Source organism: Vulpes lagopus, chromosome 6, assembly GCF_018345385.1.
Source record: "Vulpes lagopus strain Blue_001 chromosome 6, ASM1834538v1, whole genome shotgun sequence".
Classification (NCBI taxonomy): Eukaryota; Metazoa; Chordata; class Mammalia; order Carnivora; family Canidae; genus Vulpes; species Vulpes lagopus.
In genome coordinates, this window is record NC_054829.1 from 25,857,478 (window position 1) to 25,881,012 (window position 23,535).

General features: G+C 48.1%; 1 protein-coding gene across 1 annotated transcript; it reads right to left on the reverse strand.

Annotated features, from left to right (window-relative positions):
* Positions 1 to 13,828: 13,828 nt before the first annotated feature.
* VRTN (vertebrae development associated) lies at positions 13,829 to 15,910 on the reverse strand. The gene has a single exon (XM_041758058.1). The coding sequence runs from the start codon at positions 15,908 to 15,910 to the stop codon at positions 13,829 to 13,831; it is 2,082 nt and encodes a 693-aa protein (XP_041613992.1).
* Positions 15,911 to 23,535: the final 7,625 nt, after the last annotated feature.

A 23,535-nucleotide genomic window follows, 5' to 3' on the forward strand; every position in this document is an offset into this window, starting at 1 on the left:
CCCGGTGCATGGAGCCTGCTTCTCTCTCCACCTGTGTCTCTACCTCTCTCTCTCTCTCTCTCTCTCTCTCTCTCTCTCTCTGTGACTATCATAAATTAAAAAAAAAAAATTAAAAAAAAATGAAAGGCAACCTCAGGTTTTAGACTTGGATTGCTGAGTGCCACCACATGCCAATTACTGGACTTATTCTTTTTCATATTAGCCCATATCTTATAGACAGGAAAAGTGAGGCTCAGAGAGAGAAGGCAAATCACCCTACCAGCTGGGAAGTTGGGAAGTCTTAAAATTAATTGTCAAGTCCTCAGTCTTTAACCCTCTGCACCTCAAATCCCTTCAACTCAGCAAGGATGAGTAGGAAAGTAAAACAAATGCACAGGAGCAGAGATCAGCCTGCATTCCTGGCTGCAACAATTCTCTGGTTTCTTCTTTACCCAAATCTGGGCAGGAGCTGCATCTCATTATTTGAGCAGAGAAACATTTCAGAGCTCACCAGCCCTCTGCCCAGCACCCCTACCAGCTCCAGACCCCCTCTTTCCCTGCCCCCCCACCAAGCCTGCAGGTGGAGGAGCAATGAGCAGCTTTCTCCAGCTGTACTTCCCCCTGGGGTGGCATATGGAGGATGCCACACTCAGAGAAGCCAATTAAAGACAAGCATCCTGGTAGAGCTGCTGGACTCAGTGCTGCCGAAAGCACGCCCCCCCTCCCACCCTAGCAGTCTGCCCAGGAAGCCTCAGGGAGCTGCCTGCCAAGAGCTCCCCACTCAGGGGTCAGGGGCCAGCAGCCAGGCTGGTGAGCTGGGAGCTGCACTGACGTCCCCACCAGCCAGGAAGCCTGTGTAGCTCCAACTTCCTCCCCAGACTCTGCTCAGCCTCCCCACATCCTTCCATCAGTTAAATATTGACTCAGCATCTATTAAGCACAGAACAGTCTACTATGTTCTCCAGAGTAAAATGAGTCTCTTTTCTTCGGAAATGACACACCTAGAGACAGTCTCCCCACTGGTCCTTTAACACACCAAGTGGGCTCCTGCCTAGTGTGACCTACTGGCCCGGGTCCTTCCACCAGAAACATCTCCTGATATCTGCTCTGCATTGCTCACTGAAAAGTCACCTCCTCTTAGAGGCCCTCCCTAGCCACCTCACCCCTAGCCATTTACCTGCCATTTTTTTCATAGCTCTGTCCCTGCCTGACATTTTATTACCTGCTTTTGTCAGCTTTCCTCCATTGGCAATTCAAACTGCAAAAAGGACTCCTGGGTCTTACTCATGGCCGGCTGAATCCTCAGTGCTTAGGACAGGGACTAGCTCTCAGTAAAGATCTGTTCTATGAATGGGATCTGGGTTCTGGCTCTATTCTAGCTGGGCTCTATTCTGTGTCCCCAGAAGAGCCTCTCCCCCTTCATCTCCCTTTTTAATGTGAAAGGATTCGTGGTTAAGACTTTCTAATAAAGTCTTAATTGGAATCCCTAAGAGTCATCAGAGGAAGATGGGAAGGAGGGCCAATGAGCTATTTTTTTTAATTGAAGTAAAATTCTCATAACATGAAATTAACCATTTTAAAGTGAACATTTTGGTGGCATTTAGTGCATTTACAGTGTTGTGCAACCACCACCTCTCTCTAGTTTCAAAAGATTGTCATCACCCCAAAATGAAATCCCATACCCATTAAGTAGCTGCTCCCCTTGCCCTCTCCCTCCAGCCTCTGGCACCCACCAATCTGAGTTCTGTCTCTGTGGATCTCCCTATTAGGAATATTTCACATATGGAATAGTACTGTATGTGACCTTTTGTATCTGCCGGCTTCTTTCACTTAACATAATGTTTCCAAGAATCATCCACATTGTAGCCTATTTCAGTACTTATTTTTTATGGCTGGATACTATTCCTTTGTATGGATACACCATAATCTGTTTATCCTCTCATTCACTGATACCATGAGCTACTTTGAAAAGCTTTTCCACACCTGTGGTAAGACCATACCCTCTGACTAAAATATCTTTGATAGACAAAAGCCTATAAAACAGGGCAGGACACCTGGGTGGCTCAGTTGGCTAAGCATCCAACTCTTGGTTTCAGCTCAGGTCATGATCTCAGGGTCATGAGGTCAAGTCTCAAGTCAGGCTCCAGGCTCAGTATAGAGTCAGCTCTAGATTTTCTGCATCTCCCTCTTCCTCTGCTCCTCCCCCTACTCTCCTACTGTATCTCAAATACATAAATAAAATCTTAATAACTAAATAAAGTAAAATAGGGACAATATAACAAAAAAGATGCTCGCAGTTTCCAGGGCCTGATTGCACAATTTTGTAGCTGGCCCCACAGACACGACCTCCATCTCTGGACACTTACAGTAAGCCAGGACCCAGTCAAAGCATTGTACATGCTTTATCTTTTCACCCCTCACCCTCAAACTTGCTGAGGTAGGGACTATGATTACAACTCATTCAGGTGAGGAAACTTAGACACAATGTACTGCTCAAGGTCACGTAGGCAATCATAGTCGTGGAGTTGGCATCTGGATCAGGAGGATGAACCCTTAACCACCAGGGTGCTGCCTGGGGCACTCAACTGGCCTCTTGGTCACACCTCACCAAGCACTACTGCCAGTGAGATATTTTATATTTTTAATACTAAGTCTTTGAAATCTTGCATGTATCTTTTTTTAAAAGATTTTATTTATTTTTTCATGAGAGACACACAGAGAGAGACAGAGACATAGGCAGAAGGAGAAGCAGGCTCCCTGTGAGGATCCTGATGCGAGACTTGATCCCAGGACCCCAGGATCACAACCCGAGCCAAAGGCAGATGCTCAACCACTGAGCCACCCAGGTGCCCGAAATCTTGCATATATTTACACTTAAAACGTATTTCGGGGGCACCTGGATGGTGCAGTCAGTTAAGCAACTGATTCTTGACTTTGGGTCAGGCTCACATTATGATCTTAGGTTGTGATCTCAGGGTCATGAGCTGGAGCCCTGCTTCCAGCTCCACACTCAGCTAAAAGTCTGCTTAAGACTCTCCAGGGACACCTGGATGGCTCAGCGGTTAAAGCATCTGCCTTCGGCTCAGGGTGATCCTGGAGTCCTGGGATCAAGTCCAACATTAGGCTCTTCACAGGGAGCCTCCTCTCTCTGCCTGTGTCTCTGCCTCTCTCTCTGTCTCTCATGAATAAATAAATAAAATCTTTAAAAAAAGACTCTCTCGGGACACCTGGGTGGCTCAGCAGTTGAGTGGTGCCTTTGGCTCAAGGTGTGATCCTGGATTCCCAGGTTCAAGTCCCACATCAGGCTCCTTGCATGCAGCCTGCTTCTCTGTCTGCCTGTGTCTCTGCCTCTCTCTCTCTCTCTCTCATGAATAAATAAATAAAATCTTTAAAAATAAAAAATAAATAAAAAAAGACTCAAAAAAAAAGATTCTCTCTGCCCCTCCCCCCATGCTCGTTCTCTCTCTGTAAAATAAATAAATCTTATATAGATATATATATATATTTCTTTCTTTTTTTATTATTTATTTATGATAGTCACAGAGAGAGAGAGAGAGAGAGAGAGAGAGAGAGAGAGAGAGGGGCAGAGACATAAGCAGGCTCCATGCACTGGGAGCCCGATGTGGGATTTGATCCCAGGTCTCCAGGATCACACCCTGGGCCAAAGGCAAGCGCCAAACCGCTGCGCCACCCAGGTATCCCCTATATATATATATATATATATATATTTCAATTCAAATTAGCCACATTTTACGTGCTCAATAGTCAGTATAGCTATCGGCTATCATATGGGACTTCAAAGGATGGTAATAATAGTTGCCCCTGAGAAGAGATTTTGCAGAATTTAAAATCATGGAAAGAAGAAGTAACTTTCACTATACGTTCTTTTGCTCTGTTTGACTCTTTCTCATGTGCATGAGTTACCTTTTTTTTTTTAATATTTTGTTTATTTATTCATGAGAGAGAGAGAGAGAGAGAGAGGCAGAGACACAGGCAGAGGGAGGAACAGTCTCCATGCAAGGAGCCTGATGTGGGACTCGATCCCAGGTCTCCAGGATCACATCCTGGGCTGAAGGCAGCACTAAACCGCTGAGCCACCTGGGCTGCCCCAGTTACCTATCTTTTTAAACTCACAAGCTGACAGGTAAAGAAAAACACGGAAAAGTCAGAAAACAAAAACAAAAACAAAACAGAAAAGCAGTGATCTAAGAAGCAGGAAGAGATTCCAAACATGCAGGTGCAGTGTCGGGGAGGTCAAAAGAGGGGAGCTTTTCAGAAGATGAGAAGGAGGAAGTGGAAGAGGCAGTATCCCGAGATGACTTCAGATTTGGCAGCTGGGACACCGCTCATCACTCATAGGTGGCATTTGAGAGCTGTGTCAGGAAAGGACAGAGGTGGAACAAGACCGTAGCAGGTTCAGATGGGGAAGCTAGTAGGTGTGGCCCTCCTGTGCAGAGGAGACAGACAAACATGGGAGCCAAACAGCAGTGACTCAGAGGTGGCTTAGGGACTAAAGGCTGCTGGGGATGGCTCCAGGATTGGGTAGGGTGTGACAGGAGACCAGTGGAGAACAGGTGGTTCAGACAGTAAACTTGGGCCTGCCACCAGCACCATGCCGCGGAGTGGAGAGGAGCCCAGCCTGGCTGGGACCAAGGGTATTGGGGAAGAGCAATGATAACCAGCTTGGCTAACAATCAACTTCTTAACCTCTTTGGACACAGACCCCTTTGAGAATGTGATGATGGCTAAGGGCCCTCCCCAGAAAAATGCACACACGATGCATTGCAGTAACAACACACGATGTTATTGTACACAGCTTCAAGTCAGGTCCAGAGCCCCTGAAGGCCACCCCAGATCACAAAACCTGCTGTAACTGTCCACTATGACCTCCACAATGTGGCTCTGATTCCTCACCTGCCATGCACAATCTGGCTCCACCACCTGCTCCAGCCTCAACCTCTGCCCACATCACCCTCCTTTCCCAGAGCCATGTGCCTCAGCCCTTTGTTCTTGACCCTGGGATACCCTCTTCCTCTCAGGAGTTCTGCATCCTCCTCATCATCATTCAGAAGCTGCCTCTTCCCTTACCACCCCCCCCCCAGGCACATTTAATCACATCTTCCAATTCCTACTGACATCCAGGGTAAGTGTTGCATGTCATTACAGTTTGTGTATTTGATCTGTTCCCATCTTCTTGCCCACGCAAGTTTTGTGCAACCTACGGGCCAGGATCTAATCTGATCCATAGCAGGTAACTTGATAAAGGAATGAATTCAAATATGACTGAATTAAGGAAGAGATCCTAGGGGCCCCTGAGGACTGAGAAGTGTTTTCAGGGTCTGTAGTTGGCTATTGGGCCACCTTATAAAGGTTCATCCATTTTGTAGCAAGTATCAGAACTTCATTCCTTTTTATGGACACATAATATTCCAGTGTATGGAATATACATTTTGTTTATCTATTCATGTTATTGGTACACATTTGGGGCTTTTCCACCTTTTGGCTATTGTGAATAATACCGCTATAAATGCTCGAATACAAGTATCTGTTTGAGTATGTTTTCAAATTTTTTGGATATATATACCTAGGAATGAGTTTTATGTGTCATACAGTGCTATGGACTGAATGGCACCTCTCAAAAATCATTTTGAAGCCCTTACCCCCATTGTGATGACATTTGGATGTGGGACATTTGTAAAATAGTAGGTCCTGGGAGTGGAGCCCTCATGATGAGATTAGTGAACACAAGAAGGGGAACACAAGACAGCACTCCCCTCTCTCTGCCATATGAACAAACAACATGAAGGGAGCTGTCTACAAGCCAGAAAAAGTGCTCTCACCAGAACCCAACCGTGAGACTTTCCTAGCCTCCAGAACTGTGAGAAATAAATGTTTGTTATCTAAGTCCCCTAGTCTATAGCAAATTGTTATAGCAGCCTGAACTAAGATGTGGCAATTCTAACCTTTTGATGAAGCACCAAATTGTTTTCCACAGTGATTGCACCACTTTACATTCCCACCAGCAACGTACAAGGGTTCTGATTTCTTCACACCCTCAAAAACATGATATTTTCTATTCGTTTCCTTTTTAATATAAGCATCCTAGTGAATGTGAAGCAATTTCTCATTGTGATTCTGACCTGTATTTCCTTAATGACCAATGAGGGTGAAGAGGTCTTCATATGCATATTGGCCATCTTTAACTCTTTGGAAAAATGTCTATTCAAATGCTCATTTTTAAAAATTACCTTGTCTTGGGGTTCTTGGGTGGTGCAGTTAGTTGAGTGTCTGACTCTGGCTTCCACTTGGATTGTGATCTCGGGGTCGTGGGGTTGAGCCCCACATGGGGCTCCAACCTCGGTGTGGAGTCTGCCTGAGATTCTCTCTTCCTTCCCTCTGCCCCCCAACCCCACACTCATATGTACATGCGTGAATGCTGTCTCTGGAATAAATAAATCTTTTTTAAAAATTAAACATTAAGTTGTCTCTTTGCTTTTGATTTGTAAGAGTTCTTTTTATAGAGACTGGATATTAATTTTTTTTTTAAGATTTATTTATTTGAGGGCAGCCCGGGTGGCTCAGCAGTTTAGCGCCACCTTCAGCCCAGGGTGTGATCCTGGAGACCCGGGGAGTCCCACGTCGGGCTCCCTGCATGGAGCCTGCTTCTCCCGCTGCCTGTGTCTCTGCCTCTCTCTCTCTCTGTCTCATGAATAAATAAAATCTTAAAAAAAAAAAAAAAAGATTTATAATTTATTTGAGAAGAGCATGCATGTGCATGGGATAGGGGAAGGGCAGAGGAAGAGAGAATCTCAAACAGACTCCCCACTGGACAGGGAGCCTGACATAGGGCTGTATCTCACAACCCTGAGATCATGACCTGAGCCAAAATAAAGAGTTGGTCCCTTAACCGACTAAGCCACCCAGGTGCCCCATATATTTAAACTCTTATCAGATAATATGATTTGAAAATAATTCTCCCACTCTTTTAGGTTGTCTTATTTTTTAAAGATTTTATTTGAGAGAGAGAGAACACAAGTGGAGGGCGAGGGGCAGAGGGAGAAGGAGCAGACTCCCTGCTAATAAGTGGGGAGACTAAGTCAAGGTTCTATCACCTACTATCCTTTTTATTTATTTATTTAAGGTTTTATTTATTTATTCATGACAGACACACACACACACACACACACAGAGGCAAAGACACAGGCAGAGGGAGAAGCAGACTCCATGCAGGGAACCCGACGTGGGACTCGATCCTGGGTCTCCAGGATCACACACTGGGCCAAAGGCAGGCACCAAACTGCTGAGCCACCGGGGCTGCCCTATCCCCTACTAGCCTTTTTCTGTTCCAGGATCCAATCCAAGGGCCACATTGCATTTGTTTGCTGTTTCTCCTTAGTCTCCTCCAACGTGTAACAGTTCCTCAGTTTTATTCTTCATGACCTTCAGACTTTTGGGAAGTACTGCTCATTTATTATACAGAGCATATGTAGAATGCCTCTTGATTTTAGCTTGTCAGATGTTTTCTCAGGATTGGATTGAAGTTGTAAATTTCTGGCAAGAATTGCACAGAAGTTATATGCCTTCTTACCAGTATTGTTAAGCTCTATCTCTTGATTTCACTGGTGTCTGTCAGGTTTCTCCATTGTAAAAAGTTACTATTTTGATCCTTTTCCTAAGAGAAGGGATGGCATTGAAGGGTTTTAAGCAAGTGACTAATTTTTAAGATTTTATTTATTCATGAGAGACACACAGAGGGAGAAGCAGGCTCCATGCAGGGAGCCCGATGTGGGACTCAAACCCAGAACTCCAGGATCATGCCCCATGCCAAAGGCAGACACTCAACCACTGAGCCACTCAGGCATCCCAAGTGACTCATTTAGACGTGCATTTCAACTATACCCACCCCGGGGGAACCTGGGTGGCTCAGTGGTTGAGCATCTGTCTTTGGCTAGGGTCATGGTCCTGGAGTCCTAGGATAGAGTCTGGAATCAAGCTCCATGCAGGGAGCCTGCTTCTCCCTCTCTCTGCCTGTCTCTGCCTCTCTCTCTGCGTCTCTTATAAGGAAAAAGAAAAATCTTTAAAAAAATAAAATAAATTTACAAAAATGCCCTTCTGGGTGCAGTATGAATGTGGGAAAGACCATATCAGCATATACTGCAGTCCAATAGGTGATGATGGAAGTGAGAAGTGGATAGATTTTAGAGATATTTAGAAGGTATAATCATAGGGCAGGTCAATGAGATCATGCAGTCTCTCTGATTTAATTGGTCTGCATTTGGATTTGGACCAACATCGTTTTACAAGCACCTAGATGGGGCACCTGGCTGGCTCAGTTGGTAGAGCATGAGACTCTTGATCTCTGGGCTAGGAGTTTGAGCTTCACATTGCAGATAGAGGTTACTTAAAAGATTAGATAGAGGGGATCCCTGGGTGGCTCAGCAGTTTAGTGCCTGCCTTTGGCCCAGGGCGTGATCCTGGGGTCCTGGGTTTGAGTCCCGCATCAGGCTCCCTGCATAGAGCCTGCTTCTCCCTCTGTGTCTCTGCCTCTCGCTCTCTCATGAATAAATAAATAAAATCTTAAAAAAAAATTAGATAGATAGACCCAGATGATTATAATGTTCAGCCACATTTAGGTGACAACAGATAATTCTACCCAAAGCCAGAGAAACTAGGAGCTGAGCTTAACCAGCAACATGCACAAGCCACAGAACTACACTGTTCTAAGCAGGGCTGCGCTGGGGCAAGGGGAAGGCAAAGCTACTCAGATGCTCTCTGAATACCTCCCACCAGCCTGTATTTCCCTCCTCCCAGACTATGGCCTCCCACCAGCCTGCACGGTGGGGGCTGCAGCCTGGAATAGGTGAGGCATGGGGGAGGATCCCCTGCAGCCCTCCTGCCCTCCACCATCCCGTCTCCTCAGGCAGGTAATAACGTGAGTAGATGCCTGTCTAGCCTCCTCCTGGCTCCCCACAGATCTAGGTCCCCCTGCACCCCCCTCCAGCTCTGCCCTGCAGGGAGGAGCCGCTAGAGTTAAGCGGATTTCATGCTATTTTCAAAGTCATTTTCCATGGAAATTTTTTTATACCATTAAACCTACTTTCTGCTGCTCTTCTCATCTCCCTGAAAGCTTCCTCCTTCTCTTCCATGAGATAAACCAGTAATGGGAACATTTAGGAACCTGCTAGTGATACTCTAAGGGTGTCCTGGGGTATCATGAGCCAAGGTTGTGGAGGAGAAATCACACTAAAAATGCCTGTTAGAAGTCAGGCCAGTAAGATGGGCAGACAGCCCCTGGGGCAGAAGCAGGCTCTCCTTGCACTTGCACACACTCCGGAGCTTTGCCTCTCCACCTTCCAGCCCCACCCTAATAACTGCCTTGTCGGATTACCTGTCCTTCATCCTCCCATGACAGCCACTACACTGGGACAAGTGTTTACAACCAGCGACCGAGGTCATCTGAGGAGCAATTGAGGCATTTCCCAGAGACCCCTCCAAGGACTCAACATTTCTGAGAAAAGTTGACCCTGGGAGCTATGAGTTGGCGGGGTCAGGATGAGCTAGGAGATGCCAAAGCCGGCATATGCCTCCTTGTGAACCCACTGCACTTTGTTGTGCATCCTGTAGAGAAGTGTCTATCATATTGCTGCCAGCAAATGGAAGCCTTTGTGAGGACAAGAGTTGAGGCCAAATGACTTGTACCCTCAGCTCACAGCATAGGGCTCAGCCTGTCCTGGGTTGCTGGACAGGAGCCCGTTACATCTGCCAGACCCTATGTGAGCAAGTATGACCTAGCAGCACAGCCAGAAAATTGGACCAGACTTGCGCAAGGAGTAGCCTCAGATATGATCTGGCAGGAGAGATGTGCTCAGAGGAGAGGATGAGGATGGCCTGGACAGTCCAAGTCCCTTCCTCATGATAATCTAGCAGTGTGGAACCACATGAAGTCTGCAGTGTTCCTCAGGTCATGCAAGATGGAGATGTGAGAGAAAATTCTAGGAAGACCCCCAGCTTTCTGTCCAGTTCAACTGCTAACCTGATGCCAGCAGCAACCAGCCTAAAAAATACTCAAGAGAAGAGCAGGTTGGTGGGGAATGAGCCCAGATTGGCAGTTAGTGAGGCTGAGGTGCTGGTGAAACATCCAGGAGGGGCAGGTGAGGGTTCCTCAGGGCTCAAGAGCCACCCAAGGGCCCAAGTGCTGGCCTCCAGAGAAATATTTGAAGAGCAGCCTCATGCAGCAAGGTAGAAAGATAATCGCTACCAAAATACAGGACTCCTTCCCCCAGGGGATAAATATATTACAATTTTTTAAATAAAAATTTTCATTAAAAAAAATTAAAAAATTAAAAAAAAATTAAAAATTTATTCACCTTTCACCTAATCACTTTTTAGGATGAAGTTTTTACATTCAAAATTTGTAGAACCAGCTATTACCCTACAATGGCACAGAATGTTAGAAGACGTAGAGCCAGCCTCTCACATATTGTTTTCTTCCTTTATTCACAGTGTTCATTTCACTGGAATTTCTTTCTACATCTGCCTTTGAGAAAGTGGTGCAAAACATACAACTAACTTTAACAAATGTCAACTTCAAAACCACCATGAAGTATTCTTAGCAAATATAGTCTCACTGTTTAGGTATAATCTGCCTTTCTAAGCAATTATGGAGAAAACGATTTTTCTACACAAAAATAATTTAACTGTACTAATAAAAGTCTCCAAATCAATAAATATTGACATATCATGTCTATCTTATTTTTTTCCAATAGAAGCTAAAGTATCTCACTGTGGCCTTGAGACTCAGGGCTGGCCTTGGACTAAAGGACCTTTCAGTCTTGGAGCAGGAGTATCTTGCTGGGCAATCTGGAACAAGAATCTCCCTGGGCATTACCTTACTCCAAGAAAACAGGAATTAGAGTCTCAAACTCTACATGATTGTTACCCATAGTAAATGCTCATCTAGGACTTACTCTGTAATCCCCATTTTACAGATGGAAAAGTGAAGTACAGCAAGGTATAGCTCACCCATGTGCACATGCTGTCTCTCCAATGTCTAAGACTATCATCAGTAGGTCTGGGTGGGGCTCTGGAATCGGAGTTCCTAACCACCTCCCCCAGGGACTGAGATCCGGGTGCGTTTTAGATCCCATTGAGATATTGCTCAGGCATCAGATCTGCTCTGGTTCTGAGACCACATGGGAAAGACAAACAGAATCCAGAGCCCCAGCTAGGGGAATTCTCAGGAGGGAGGTTGGTACCACCCTGACAGCTAAGGCAGTAAGGGCTTGTAGGCTGGGGGTTCCAATCAGCCAGACCAGGCTGGGTCTACCAGCAACTCACTGGTTTCTTGCTGCACCAGATCGCCACCTGCTGGCTATAGGTGGCCACCGCAGGACAGATTTAGCCAGATCATTCTGGCATTTGTCAGGATGGACGGTATGCGATAGTTTGAAAGGAGAGAATCAGTTATGGAGAGGAGAGCAGCCACTGACCTAGATTAGGGGGTTGCTGTGGGATGAAGAAAAATGGCCAATGAGAGATATTTAGGAAGTACAATTGATTAGATTTAGTAACACTAACCCCAAAGGCCAACAGCAGGAAAAGCATAGTGGCCCCATTACGTTCATCCCTTCTTTCAACACGCTGCAGCACCTACTATGTGCCAGCAACTAATCTTCCTGCTAGGGGACACCTGGGTGGCTCAGCGGTTGAGCATCTGCCTTTGGCCCAGGGCGTGATCCTGGAGTCCCAGGATCGAGTGCCACCATACAGCTTCCTGCATGGAGCCTGCTCTCCCTCTGCCTATGTATGTCTCTGTCTCTCTCTGTGTGTGTCTTTCGTGAATAAATAAATAAAAAGCCCTGGTTTACATTGAGCTTATGCTCTAATGGGGTGAGTGGGGGTAAGAAGTAATCAAATAAGCAAATAAACAAGAAAATTATCAGATGGGAATAAACACCACATGGAGAATTTAAAAGGGTAATGCAATAGAGACTCAGATCTGAATGGTAAGGAGCCTGCCACGTAAAGGTGTTCCAAAGGAACAGATGAGAAGGCCCTTAACAGAAGTGCAGCATGTTTAAGACCCAAGGTAGCCAGTGTGGCTGGAGAAGGGCCACGGTGGGACAAGAGGCAGGCAGAGCTAGTCAGGGGCCAGACTACAAAGGCTTTTTTTGTCAGGCAGTGCAGGGAATTCTGGGTGAAGGGGAAGCCTCGGACACATATTAGACAGGAATGTGAAAGAATGCAATTTCACTTAAAGCACTCTCCAGCTGCTCTAAGGACCATGAATTGTACTGGGAAAGAGCAGAAGGGAGACAGACAGGAGGTGGAGACGTGAGTCGGTGGGGATGGCGACAGCAGAGGGAGGGTTCTGGGCCACTTTGGAGTCAGTCAACAGGCCTTGATGGTAGACTGGATGTGGGGGTGAAAAAAAAAATAGAACCAAGAATGACTCCCCAAGATGATGAGGATGACAGCCATTGCAGAAATGTCTTCCCCAATGATGCCACACCTCAACAAGCCTTAAAATCCAGCCCACCAGAGGGGGTTTGCAGTTTAGCCACTCTGAGGCTCACAAGTGTCCTGTCCTGACCTGGACCTAGGCCTGGGCCTAGCCTGCTTGGGCGCAGGATGAACACTAAAGAGAATGCCTAACAAGGACCTGACCTGACCCTTGTGCTGGCCTAGCCTGCGAGAACACCTCATCGGAGTATTTTTCCAGGCGGCCATAGCCCTATCCCCAGCTGGAGATGCACCCCCAGGTCACCTCTAGATCAGATTCTAAACGGAATCCCCAGAGCAATCCCTCCCCATCCCCCAAGCCCTAGACCCAGGAATGTCCCCTCCAAAGAGAAATGGTCATTGTTGGTGCCCTTAAACCAAAAGGAATGTGGAAATGAACAGGCACATCCTGACTAATCAAACACCAGAGACCAAGGGCTATGGGTACCACAACTCTTTATTTCTTTGGTTTTCCAACTTGACTCTTGGACAATGCAAATTCAGTTACTTGCCTGCCTGGTCACTGTATGATCCCTCACTGATGGGGCCCAGGCTCAGGGGAGAGGCTGAACAGAAGGACGAGTGTCCCCAAGAGCCATCCAGACTGGCAGAGGACTAGAGGCTCCACAGCAGATGGGCCAAGCACCAGCAGAGACTCGACCCTCTCCCCCAGCCCCTTACCAGCTCCTTGCAAGGGACAGGCCAGCACCTCAGTGATCTAGCTCAAGGCCTTCCATTAGAGGTTCTTCCTCTATACCCTTACTTCTCATGCTGAGCCTGGCACCCTCTTCCTTGGGGGTACCAGAAAGAAGCCACTGACCTGCTCCACCTTTGACTCCCATTGTTTCTTTGGAAATCATCTTTGAGTAATGAGGGTGTCAACCCCCAAAAGAAACCAAAGACATATATTCTGCCTAAGGGGACAGATAGCCATGTTAGGTTACAGTACTTCCTTCATCCCCAGGAGAAGTTGAAAGCAGCTTTAGCTAACAAACCCCCTCAGAACCCCCAAACACAGACAGTTTCCAATACCAGCTGGGGGGTGGGGCGGGCAGCCCACCCACTTAAATCAAAACAAAAAACTAAAACCAAGACAATAAAAAGCAACAATGGCAAACAACCGAAGAGAACAATTCTGGTCCTGTAGCTCTCTGCAAGAGACCAGATGGCTCATTTCTGGCTCCGTCTGCCTTAGAGCCAGGAGATAGCACAAAGCTACCCTTGGATTTGAGGTAGACACTGTGGGAACCAGAGCAAAGGGCATCATAGCCAAGCCAGAGGCGAACTTAGGTCCCTGACCCTGTCCAAATGGGCCCCCTCTCCTCCCAGCCCCCTTCACACCTCCTCGTCAGCCATCCACCAAAGTGAGGCCATCATACAGTGCCCGCTTCCACATGTAGTAGGTAGAGCGGGCCGTGAGCGGAAAGAGGGCGCTGAACTCCTTGAAGGAGGGGAAACTCTTAGACTGGAAGCGCTTCTGCAAGAACAGCTTGGCCTGGGCCTTGAACTTTGTGGTGGCGAGCATGTCCATCACCAGCACCTGGCCGTCCCTGCCACCCGCTGCTGCCTCTGCCACAGGGTGGCTGGACAGGAACCTGCTGTGGGGCTGGCCCTGGGTGATGGCCCCCTCTCTGGAAGGCCCTTCCTGGGCTTTCCCTGGATCCTCTCCTGGAGAAGCCCCCACCTGCAGGGGGGCCCCAGCAGGGGGGGCATTCACAGCAATCACATCTCCACCAGCTTCTTTCTCCTGCTTCTCCTCAGCTGCCTGTATCCCCACTTTGCCCAGGGTGGGGGCCTGCATCTGGAATTTGGACAGGTTTCTGGGCCAGCTCCGGGCAAGACTCTTCCAAGCCCAGAAGGTGGAGGGCGAGAGGCTGGGGTAGCGGAGGCGGAAGCGACAGAAGGGGAGGTGCCCACTGAGCACCTGCTTGCGGGCAGCCCTGCGCAGGCGCCTCTGCCAACGGGACAGGGGCACCTTTGGGGGCAGAAACTCGTGGGGGGCGGGTGGTCCCCCCACTGTTGCTTTGCCTGCCCCCTCTCCCACCTCACTCTTCCAAGAGAGCAGAGCCTCTTCCGGAACAGAGGCTGGCTGGGGAGCCCCCGGGGTGGACAGGGCCGGTGCCGGCTTGAAGCTGGGGTTCCTGTGAAGGGCCTTCCGGCGCCAGTTGTAGTACGTGGACCGGGAGATGCCGGGGAACCTGCGTTTGAAGCAACGGTAGGGGACCAGCGTGTTCAGGGAGATGCAGTGCTCCAGGTACAACTTGGCCCGCTGCATTAAGATCACTCCAGGGCTTGACGGCCGCGAGGAGCCTCCCAGCCCCTTGGCCCCCTGCTCCTCCTGGGGGGCCAGGGCCGGGCAGGTGCCAGAGCCCAGGAGCTCTTGCTTCCAGGCGTAGTAGGAGGAGCGGGAGATCTCGGGGAACCTCTGGAGGAACTGCTGCAGCGACACGACACCGCCGCGGTGGAAGCTGTCCTGCAGGAAGTGCTTGGCCGAGAAGCGGGCGGCCACCTTCTGCCGCTGCTCCTGCGACTGCCGCCGCCAGCGGTAGAAGGTGGTCTTGGTGACGCGGTAGCGCCGGCAGAGGTGGGAGTAGCGGAGGCCAGGCTCGCGGTTGAGCAGCTCCAGGGTGTTGGCCGAGGCCGGCAGCGGGGCCAGAGGGCCCGGGGCAGGGCCAGCGGCACCTTCGGCCTCCACCTCCTCCAGCCCCACCACGGGGGCAAAGTACTGGTGGCGGAAGAGGTGGCTGGTGAGGGGCTGGCCGGCCCACATGATGTGCAGCGTGGCGGGCACGTGGTCACAGCGGCGAGGCCGGATGACCCGGTTAAAGTAGGGCCGGATCTTGAGGTTTCGCATGGGGTAGATGGAGTAGATGTTGCGTTGAAGGACAGAGGCCAGGGCGTACAAGTGCCACACGTTGGAGAAGCTACTAGGGAAGCAAGTGGCCTTGACGTCCGCGTCGAAGATGGCCTCCAGGGTGGCAGACGGCAGGCTGGTCATCTCAGGGGACTCCTCAGAGCACAGGGAATAGCGCACGGCCTGCAGCATCACCTTTGAGTCGATCATGCCCTGGAGGTAGTAGTGTCTATGCAGCAGCATCTCCACCACGGTGCGGGCCCGCAGCTCCAGGCTGAACCCCACATCACCCCACAGCAGCACGCTGGCCGCCTCGAAGAGCAGGCTGCCCTCGCCTTTGCACACCAGCGGCAGCATGTTCCGGGGAGCATCCTCCGGGTACAGGCTCAGGGCCACGGAGTCCACCTCCAGCACCTGGGGGCTGGAGCCCCCCTCCCGGCTGGAGGGGAGGGTGAAGGACGACAGGACCTGCTTGGCCTCCAGAGCAGCACTGACCAGACCCTCCAGGCCTTCTGATTCCACCGCCTCCTGCAGCTCCTGCAGCACCTGCTGTATCAGCTGCTCCCGAGAGGTCATCCTGCCAGGACAGAGGACAGAGGGCAGAGTCAGGACAGGGTGCCCAGACACCCAGCAATGGAGACCTGCACCTTCTCACCTAAAGATAGTGCCCACCTACTCTCATTCCTCCATAGGGTCTAAGTGCCTCCCAGGCTTTAATCACTCAGTGGTAGTGAGGAAGAGCTGGGTCTCTGCAACCTGGCTTTGAGTTCTGGTTCTTTTTTATTTTATTTATCTGAGAGAGAGAGGGACAAAGAGAGACAGAGAGAATGAGTGGAGAGAGGGGCAGAGAGAGAAGCAGACTCCCAGCTGAGCAGGGAGCAAGCCCCATGTGGAACTCAATCCCAGGACCCTGGGACCACGACCTAGCCAAAGGCAGATGCTTAACTGACTGAGTCCACCTAGGTGCTCTGAGTCCTGGTTCTAATATTAGCTTGAGCAAGTTACTTCAGCTCTCCATGCTTCTAAAAAACTTAGTTCGTTTTCTGTAAAGTGGGACGATAAAAGCATCCACCTTATACAACTATTGTGGGCATAAATGGGACAATGAACACATGGAGATATATAGATCTACACACACACACATATACTCCTTAGAACAGTGCCTGGCACACAGGAAAGTACTGTAGAAGCGTCAGTTAGCTATTACACATTACATATTCCATAGTACCTGTACCTCTATAGCTGTTAAGAGTTACAATCTCGGGATCCCTGGGTGGCCCAGCGGTTTAGTGCCTGTCTTTGGCCCAGGGCGCGATCCTGGAGACCCGGGATCGAATCCCACGTCGGGCTCCCGGTGCATGGAGCCTGCTTCTCCCTCTGCCTATGTCTCTGCCTCTCTCTCTCTGTGACTATCATAAGTAAGTAAAAATTAAAAAAAAAAAAAAAAAAAAGAGTTACAATCTCGGGGCACCTGGGTGGCTATGTACCACCATGTACTCACAGGGAAAAAAAAACACCCCACTAGTTGTACTCAAGAATGTCCTTAATGAAGCAGTAAAGATTTTTATTTTGATTTAATCACAGCCCTTAAATATATGACTTTTCAATCTTACAAGAGGCAAAGTAGGATATGCTCATTTCTGCTGCATACAAAAATCTCACATGACAATTGTTTGGTTTATATGATGAACTAGTCACTTTTATCATGGAATATCACTTTAACTTGAAAGAAAAACTGAGACATTACTCTTTAGACTTGGGTATGTTTGGCAGACATTTTCTCAAAAATGAGTAAGACGAGCCTGTCACTTCAAAGAAAACTGTTGACTATTTGCTGCCAGTGAAATTTTGAACTTTCATTTGAAAACCGTAATTTTGGAAAACCTGTATCCACTACAGTGAGCTTGACAGCTTCCCAATACCTAAAGACTTTTCTGATGGGATCAGTAGTGACACTAACAAATGTAACTTTTTATACTGTGTAATGGACTTGTCAACATTTGAAGATCTACATCAATCAATGAACTAGATTTTCCAAAACCAATGGGTGATGTTACAAAGTCACACACAGGTAAAAGATTCACTCAAGGGCAGCCCCGGTGGCACGGCGGTTTGGCGCCGCCTGCAGCCTGGGGTGTGATCCTGGAGACCCAGGATCGAGTCCTACATCGGGCTCCCTGTGTGGAGCCTGCTTCTCCTTCTGCCTGTGTCTCTGCTTCTCTCTCTCTGTGTCTCTAAGAATAAACAAAATCTTAAAAAAAATTAAAATTAAAAAAAAAAAAGATTCACTCAAAGTATAAAAGGAAACAATGGATTTTACTATAACGAGGAACAAAAAAATAATGAGTGTTGTTTCAGCTTCTACATTACAACTAAGCTTTAAGAAACTACTACTTAGGGGATCCCTGGGTGGCTCAGCGGTTTAGCACCTGCCTTCGGCCCAGGGAGTGATCCTGGAGTCCCAGGATGGAGTTCCACATCAGGCTCTTCGCGAGGAACCTGCTTCTCCCTCTGCCTAAGTCTCTGCCTTTGTGTCTCTTGTGAATAAATAAAATCTTAAAAAAAAAAAAAAAAAAAAAAACTTAGTTAAAAAAAACTACTATTTATCAAGTGTTGATATAGTTCTCAAAGAATATTCACTGAACAAGCTATTGAAATACTCTTCCTGGGACACCTAGGTAGCTAAGCAGTTGAGTGTCTGCCTTTGGTCCAGGGGCCTGATCCTGGAGTCCCAGGATGGGATCCCATATTGGGCTCTGCAGGGAGCCTGCTTCTCCCTCTGTGTCTCTGCCTCTCTCTCCTTGTGTGTCTCTCATGAGTAAATAAATAAAATCGAGAAAGAAAGAAGAAGGAAAGAAATAAAGAAGGAAGGAAGAAAAGGAAAGGAAAGGAAAGGAAAGAAAAAAGAAGAGAAGAAAAGAAAAGAAAAGAAAAGAAAAGAAAAGAAAAGAAAAAAGAAGAAAAGAAAAGAAAAGAAAAGAGAAAAGAAAAGAAAAAAGAAAAGAAAAGAAAAGAAAAGAAAAGAAAAGAGGGATCCCTGGGTGGCGCAGCGGTTTGGCGCCTGCCTTTGGACCAGGGCGCGATCCTGGAGACCTGGGATCGAATCCCACATCGGGCTCCCGGTGCATGGAGCCCGCTTCTCCCTCTGCCTGTGTCTCTGCCTCTCTCTCTCTCTCTGTGACTATCATAAATAAATAAAAATTTAAAAAAAAGTTTTTAAAAAAAAAAAAAAAAAAAAAAAAAAAAGAAAAGAAAAGAAAAGAAAAGAAAAGAAAAAAGAAAAGCTCTTCCTTTTTCCATCTACATATCTGGACAAAGTTGAATTTTCTTCATACACTTCTATCAAAACAATGTATCACGAGCAGCCCAGGTGGGTCAGTGGTTTGGTGCTGCCTTCAGCCCAGGGCGTGATCCTGGAGACCCCGGATTGGGTCCAACGGGATAGGGTCAGACGTCGGGCTCCCTGCATGGAGCCTGCTTCTCCCTCTGCCTGTGTCTCTGCACCCCCCGTTTGTGTCTTTCATGAATAAATAAATAAAATATTTTAAAAATATATTAAAAAATGTATCACAACAAACTGAACACAGAGACAGGAGAATACCTTTTAAGCCAGATATTACAGGGATCCCTGGGTGGCGCAGCGGTTTGGCGCCTGCCTTTGGCCCAGGGCGCGATCCTGGAGACTCGGGATGGAATCCCACATCAGGCTCCCAGTGCATGGAGCCTGCTTCTCCCTCTGCCTATGTCTCTGCCTCTCTCTCTCTCTCACTGTGTGCCTATCATAAATAAATAAAAAAATTTAAAAAAAAAAAAAGCCAGATATTACAGGCTTGAAGACATGTAAAAGAATGCACTCTTCTCACTACATTTTTGTTGTTGTGGAAAAATTGTTTTTCATAAAATTGTGTTATTTTTTTATTGTGTAACAGACTTGTTTTTTCATATTTTCTAAATTTCTCAGTTTTTAATACAATATACATTTTATTTAAGATTTTATTTATTTATTCACGAAAGACAGAGACACAGAGAGAGAGAGAGAAAGAGAGAGAGACAGAGAGACAGAAAGACAGGCAGAGGGAGAAGCAGGCTCCATGCAGGGAGCCCGACGTGGGACTTGATCCCAGGTCTCCAGGATCACGCCCTGGGCTGAAGGCAGAGCTAAACTGCTGGGCCACCAGGGCGGTCCTCAAGTTTTAAAGGGATTCTGACACCAAAAAGTTTGAGAACTATTGCCCTGAAACAAAAAGCCTTTTCAAAGGGGTGGCAGGAGCCTAGTCACTCTGCTAACATGGATCTAATAACTAGGATGTACTGAGCATTCAGTATTCGCCAGGCAATGTCCTAAGCCTGACAGCCATACTTTAAAGTATAGGCACATGATCATTCCCAGGTTAGAGATGAGAAAACAGAAAACCCAACCTAGGCTAATTTGCCCTGGGTCATACGAGTGATGCAGCCAGTACCTTTGCTTGGACTCAGACGCTTTAAGGTCTATGATTCATCTCCAGTTTAAACTGCCAGCCACCTTTTCAACACAAAACTAATGATCCTAATTACTGGTACATTTTCATTGTTGCATTGCAAAGCAAAGTAATGGTTCTCGGACACTTTTTTTTTTTTTTTTTTTGGACACTGGTTTTAAATTAAAAAGGAGACCATTGTCCTCTCTGTTCTTTGTTCTCAGAATTCAATAAATTGTTTTAGATTAGCCTGAGGTCTAAAAACTGGATTTGGTTGGGACTCCTAGGTGGCTCAGTGGTTGAGCATCTGCCTTTGGCTCAGGGCGTGATCCCAGAGTCCCGAGATCGAGTCTCACATCAGGCTCCCTGCATGGAGCCTGCTTCTCCCTCTGCCTGTGTCTCTGCCTCTCTCTATCTCTGTGTCTCTCATTAATTAATAAAGTCTTTTTTAAAAATTAAATAATTTTTAAAATTAAAAAACTGGGTTTGGGTGTATACATTTGTCAGCTCATCAATCTGCACACTTAAAAGGGAATGCATGAGTATAAATGATGGTTCAGTAAAGTTTTGAAAAAAAGGTTTTAGCACCAAAGGAGTACCACTAGAATTTTACCTGATAATCACAAAAAAGCTTTTCAAAAATTAGTAATCAGAGCACCTGGCTGGCTCAGTCAGTAGAGGGTGTGACTCTTAAAATTGTGAGTTTGAGCCCCATGCTGGACAGAGATTACTCTAAATTTTTTTTTTCTTTTTAAGTTAAAAATTAGGGATGCCTGAGTGGCTCAGCGGTTTGACCATCTGCCTTCAGCCCAGAAATTGACCCCAGAGTTCCAGGATCGAGTCCCGCAATGGGCTCCTGCATGGAGCTTGCTTTTTCCTCTGCCTGTGTCTCTGCCGCTCTGTGTCTCTCATGAATAAACATTAAAAAAAAAAAAAAAAAAACTGTTCAGTGATTCTTCCTGCCCTGCCACCCAGTCTCTTTCCCGAGCAAAGCACCATATTCCCTCCAATGATGTTCCTTTGGGCTTTACAAGGAGTGAGTGTTTGGATTTCATGCCTTTTTAGAGGTGATTTTGTTTATATGTGGTTCTCACCTTCCCTCCACGTGAACCACAATTCCATCACACCTGCACCATTGCTAAAATGGCTAATCTGAGCTCACACCTGGAAAAATGGAGGCTTGGGGTAAAATTAAACAACTTTCCCAAGACCACGCAGCTATTAAAGCTATAAAATTAAGTGAAGGGATTCCAGAATGCCCCTCCTAACCACTGTAATTCCACCACCCAGGGGAATGCGTCACCCAAAATGTTTATTAGCTGAAGGATCCAGAAACACATGAATTCTTGGGAACTTTGAGGAAATTGAGGTCCAGAAAGGTACAGATGGTTTGCCTGAATTCAAGCAGCAGTATTTGGATATCTTCTAACAAAATGTCCAGACATACCACACTTCCTTCTGCACAAACCCCCCATCCCCCTCCCTAACCTATCCCACCCTACCTACTCTTCCCAGTACCGTCCCAGTCCCACCCAGCTCCACTTCACCCAAGCTCATTACTTCCTCTTCCCCAAAGAGGTAAGAGGAGGTGTGAGTAGGTAATACCCCACTTTGATTCTCCTCAAAAGCTTACTGAGAAAAAGCAGCTCCCTGGAGAAGCTCTGCACCCCACATCCATCCAAGAAGGTCTGGACGACCGGAGGACAGTAAGGGAAAGGCCAGAGGCCGTGCAGGGAATCTAATCATCCTTAAGTAGACAATTGGTTGATGGGGTTCAGGTGCGACAGTCTTTTCAACAATGCCTCCCTGGAAGTGCAATGCAAAGCAGATCTGGCAATTGCCAGGTGCATTCATGGAATGAGGTGCAAAAGGTGAAAGGTAATCTATGGGCTTTGTTCAACTGGCCTCCCTGGCCCCCACAGCTCTTGGAAGGAATCAGAAAAGGCATGAAACCAAGGAGGCAAGTCCCCCTGATTACAGGATCTCCCCGTTGGAGGTTGGAAGGAGGAAAAACAGGGTATCCAAAAAGCACCCCGCCAGCATCTTAGCACTTAGAAAGGGCTCTGGAGCCAAGGAATAATTGAAGGGACATCGGCAATTCTGCAAGAGACTCAAAGCCTTACCTTCACCAAAGCCAGCTTCCTCTTCCCTCCATCTCCTTATTTCAAGCAGATGGGGTCTCAGAACCCAGGACTGGACTCTGCCCCTTCCATTTTGGAAGGGGTCATCCAGGGTTCTAGGCAGGGCAAGGGAAGGAAGGGCCAATGACTCTGATAACACAATCCTGCTTTAAGTCTCCTCTGGCCTCTAGAACAACCTGCTTCTCTGCCAGCTTCACCCTGGGCTCTGTGTTTGCTCACCAAGTACCCCATGTTCTCCCCATCCCGCCTTCTCCTCATCCCTCATAAAGTAGGCTGGCTCTGCAGTCTCTACAGTCAACCAGGCTCAACAAGTAGGAGGCAGTGCCACACAGGCCTCAATCCTCGGCAAGACCGGATAAGACCATGGTAAACTGGCTGGCATCTCACCTGGCCTGACTCCGCGCCTCTCTGGCCTGCCCTCTCAGCTGCCCAGGTTAGGTCCCTGGCTCGAGGGAGCGCCAGCCATCTTGGCTCTCTCCCTGGTTTCCAGGAGGCCCAGCAGGGCAGGGGCGGCCATGGGGGCTGGCTGGTGGCAGGAGAATTCATCAGCTGTGACTTCCCAAGGAAGGGTAACAGGAGTGCCTGGGGGCTCCAGAGTGGGCCTGGGGCCATCAAGTCAACCATGCCTCAGGGAGTTCTGGAGTTTCCAAGTTTAGCTGTTCCTGTGGACCACGTGTCCGGAGGAGTAGAAGGGGGAGTGTGGCCCACGAGGGGAAGCAGCGCAGGCCAAAAGTCGCCCCTCAGGATGCCAGGAAGGCAAAGGGCAGCTAGGGAGAGAGCTGGCTGGCCCGGGGCTTGAGTCAAGCGACCCAACCAGGGAAGCTGAGAGCCTGGGGTGGGGCCGGGGACGGACAATTGTGTAAGGGTTGGGAGGGGAGCTAGGCAGGCGGGTGGGGGTGGGGATGAGATTGGAGGTGGGGGTGGGGAGAAAGAACTTGAAACAATGCCTCACTTCCCCCTTCCACACACACACCCACACACCTATGCACGCATACACACATGCTTGCAGCATGTCCACGGAGTCACTCCTTGACTCTTGGGCCCTTGGCCGTCCCAAGGCCAGCCCTCACTCCCCTGGGGCCTCCAAGCCGTGCAGGGCACCCACTGTTCCGAATTTTGAGGAAGCTAGTTTACTGACCTCGAGGGTGGCCCAGAGCCCCGGGGGCGTCCACTTCTTTCTCCAGCTTCCAGCTTGGGACATTTAAGTCACCCTGCGGCAGCGTCCCCAGCCGAGCGCCACTCTCACTCCAGAACTGGCTTCGTATCTGTAGTGGACCATTGAGCATGGACCGTCTACAGCCAACTGGCCGGTGGAGAAGCAGTTTAAGCCACTCCCCCCAGGAAATCGCCCACCCTCAAGTGCTCTGGTCCCAAGATGAAAGAAGTGCAAATTCGGGGGTCACTTCCAATGGTAAAGTGATAGCAGCTATTGTCTGGTCCACTCTACCCAGCTGGGGGCGTTAAAGCGCCCAGACCTAGCTCTGAAACAGACCCCAAACTGCCCTGGGAAAACTTGAAAGAAAGTTGAAAGATTTCCAAAGAGTTTGGGGGGGAGGGGTTGGGGAGGTTCAGATAGAAAGACCCAGGGAAAGAAAGTCTA

Bases quoted from the DNA above. Each gene is read 5' to 3' on its own strand.
- VRTN (XM_041758058.1), bottom strand. From the start codon at position 15,910: ATGACCTCTCGGGAGCAGCTGATACAGCAGGTGCTGCAGGAGCTGCAG.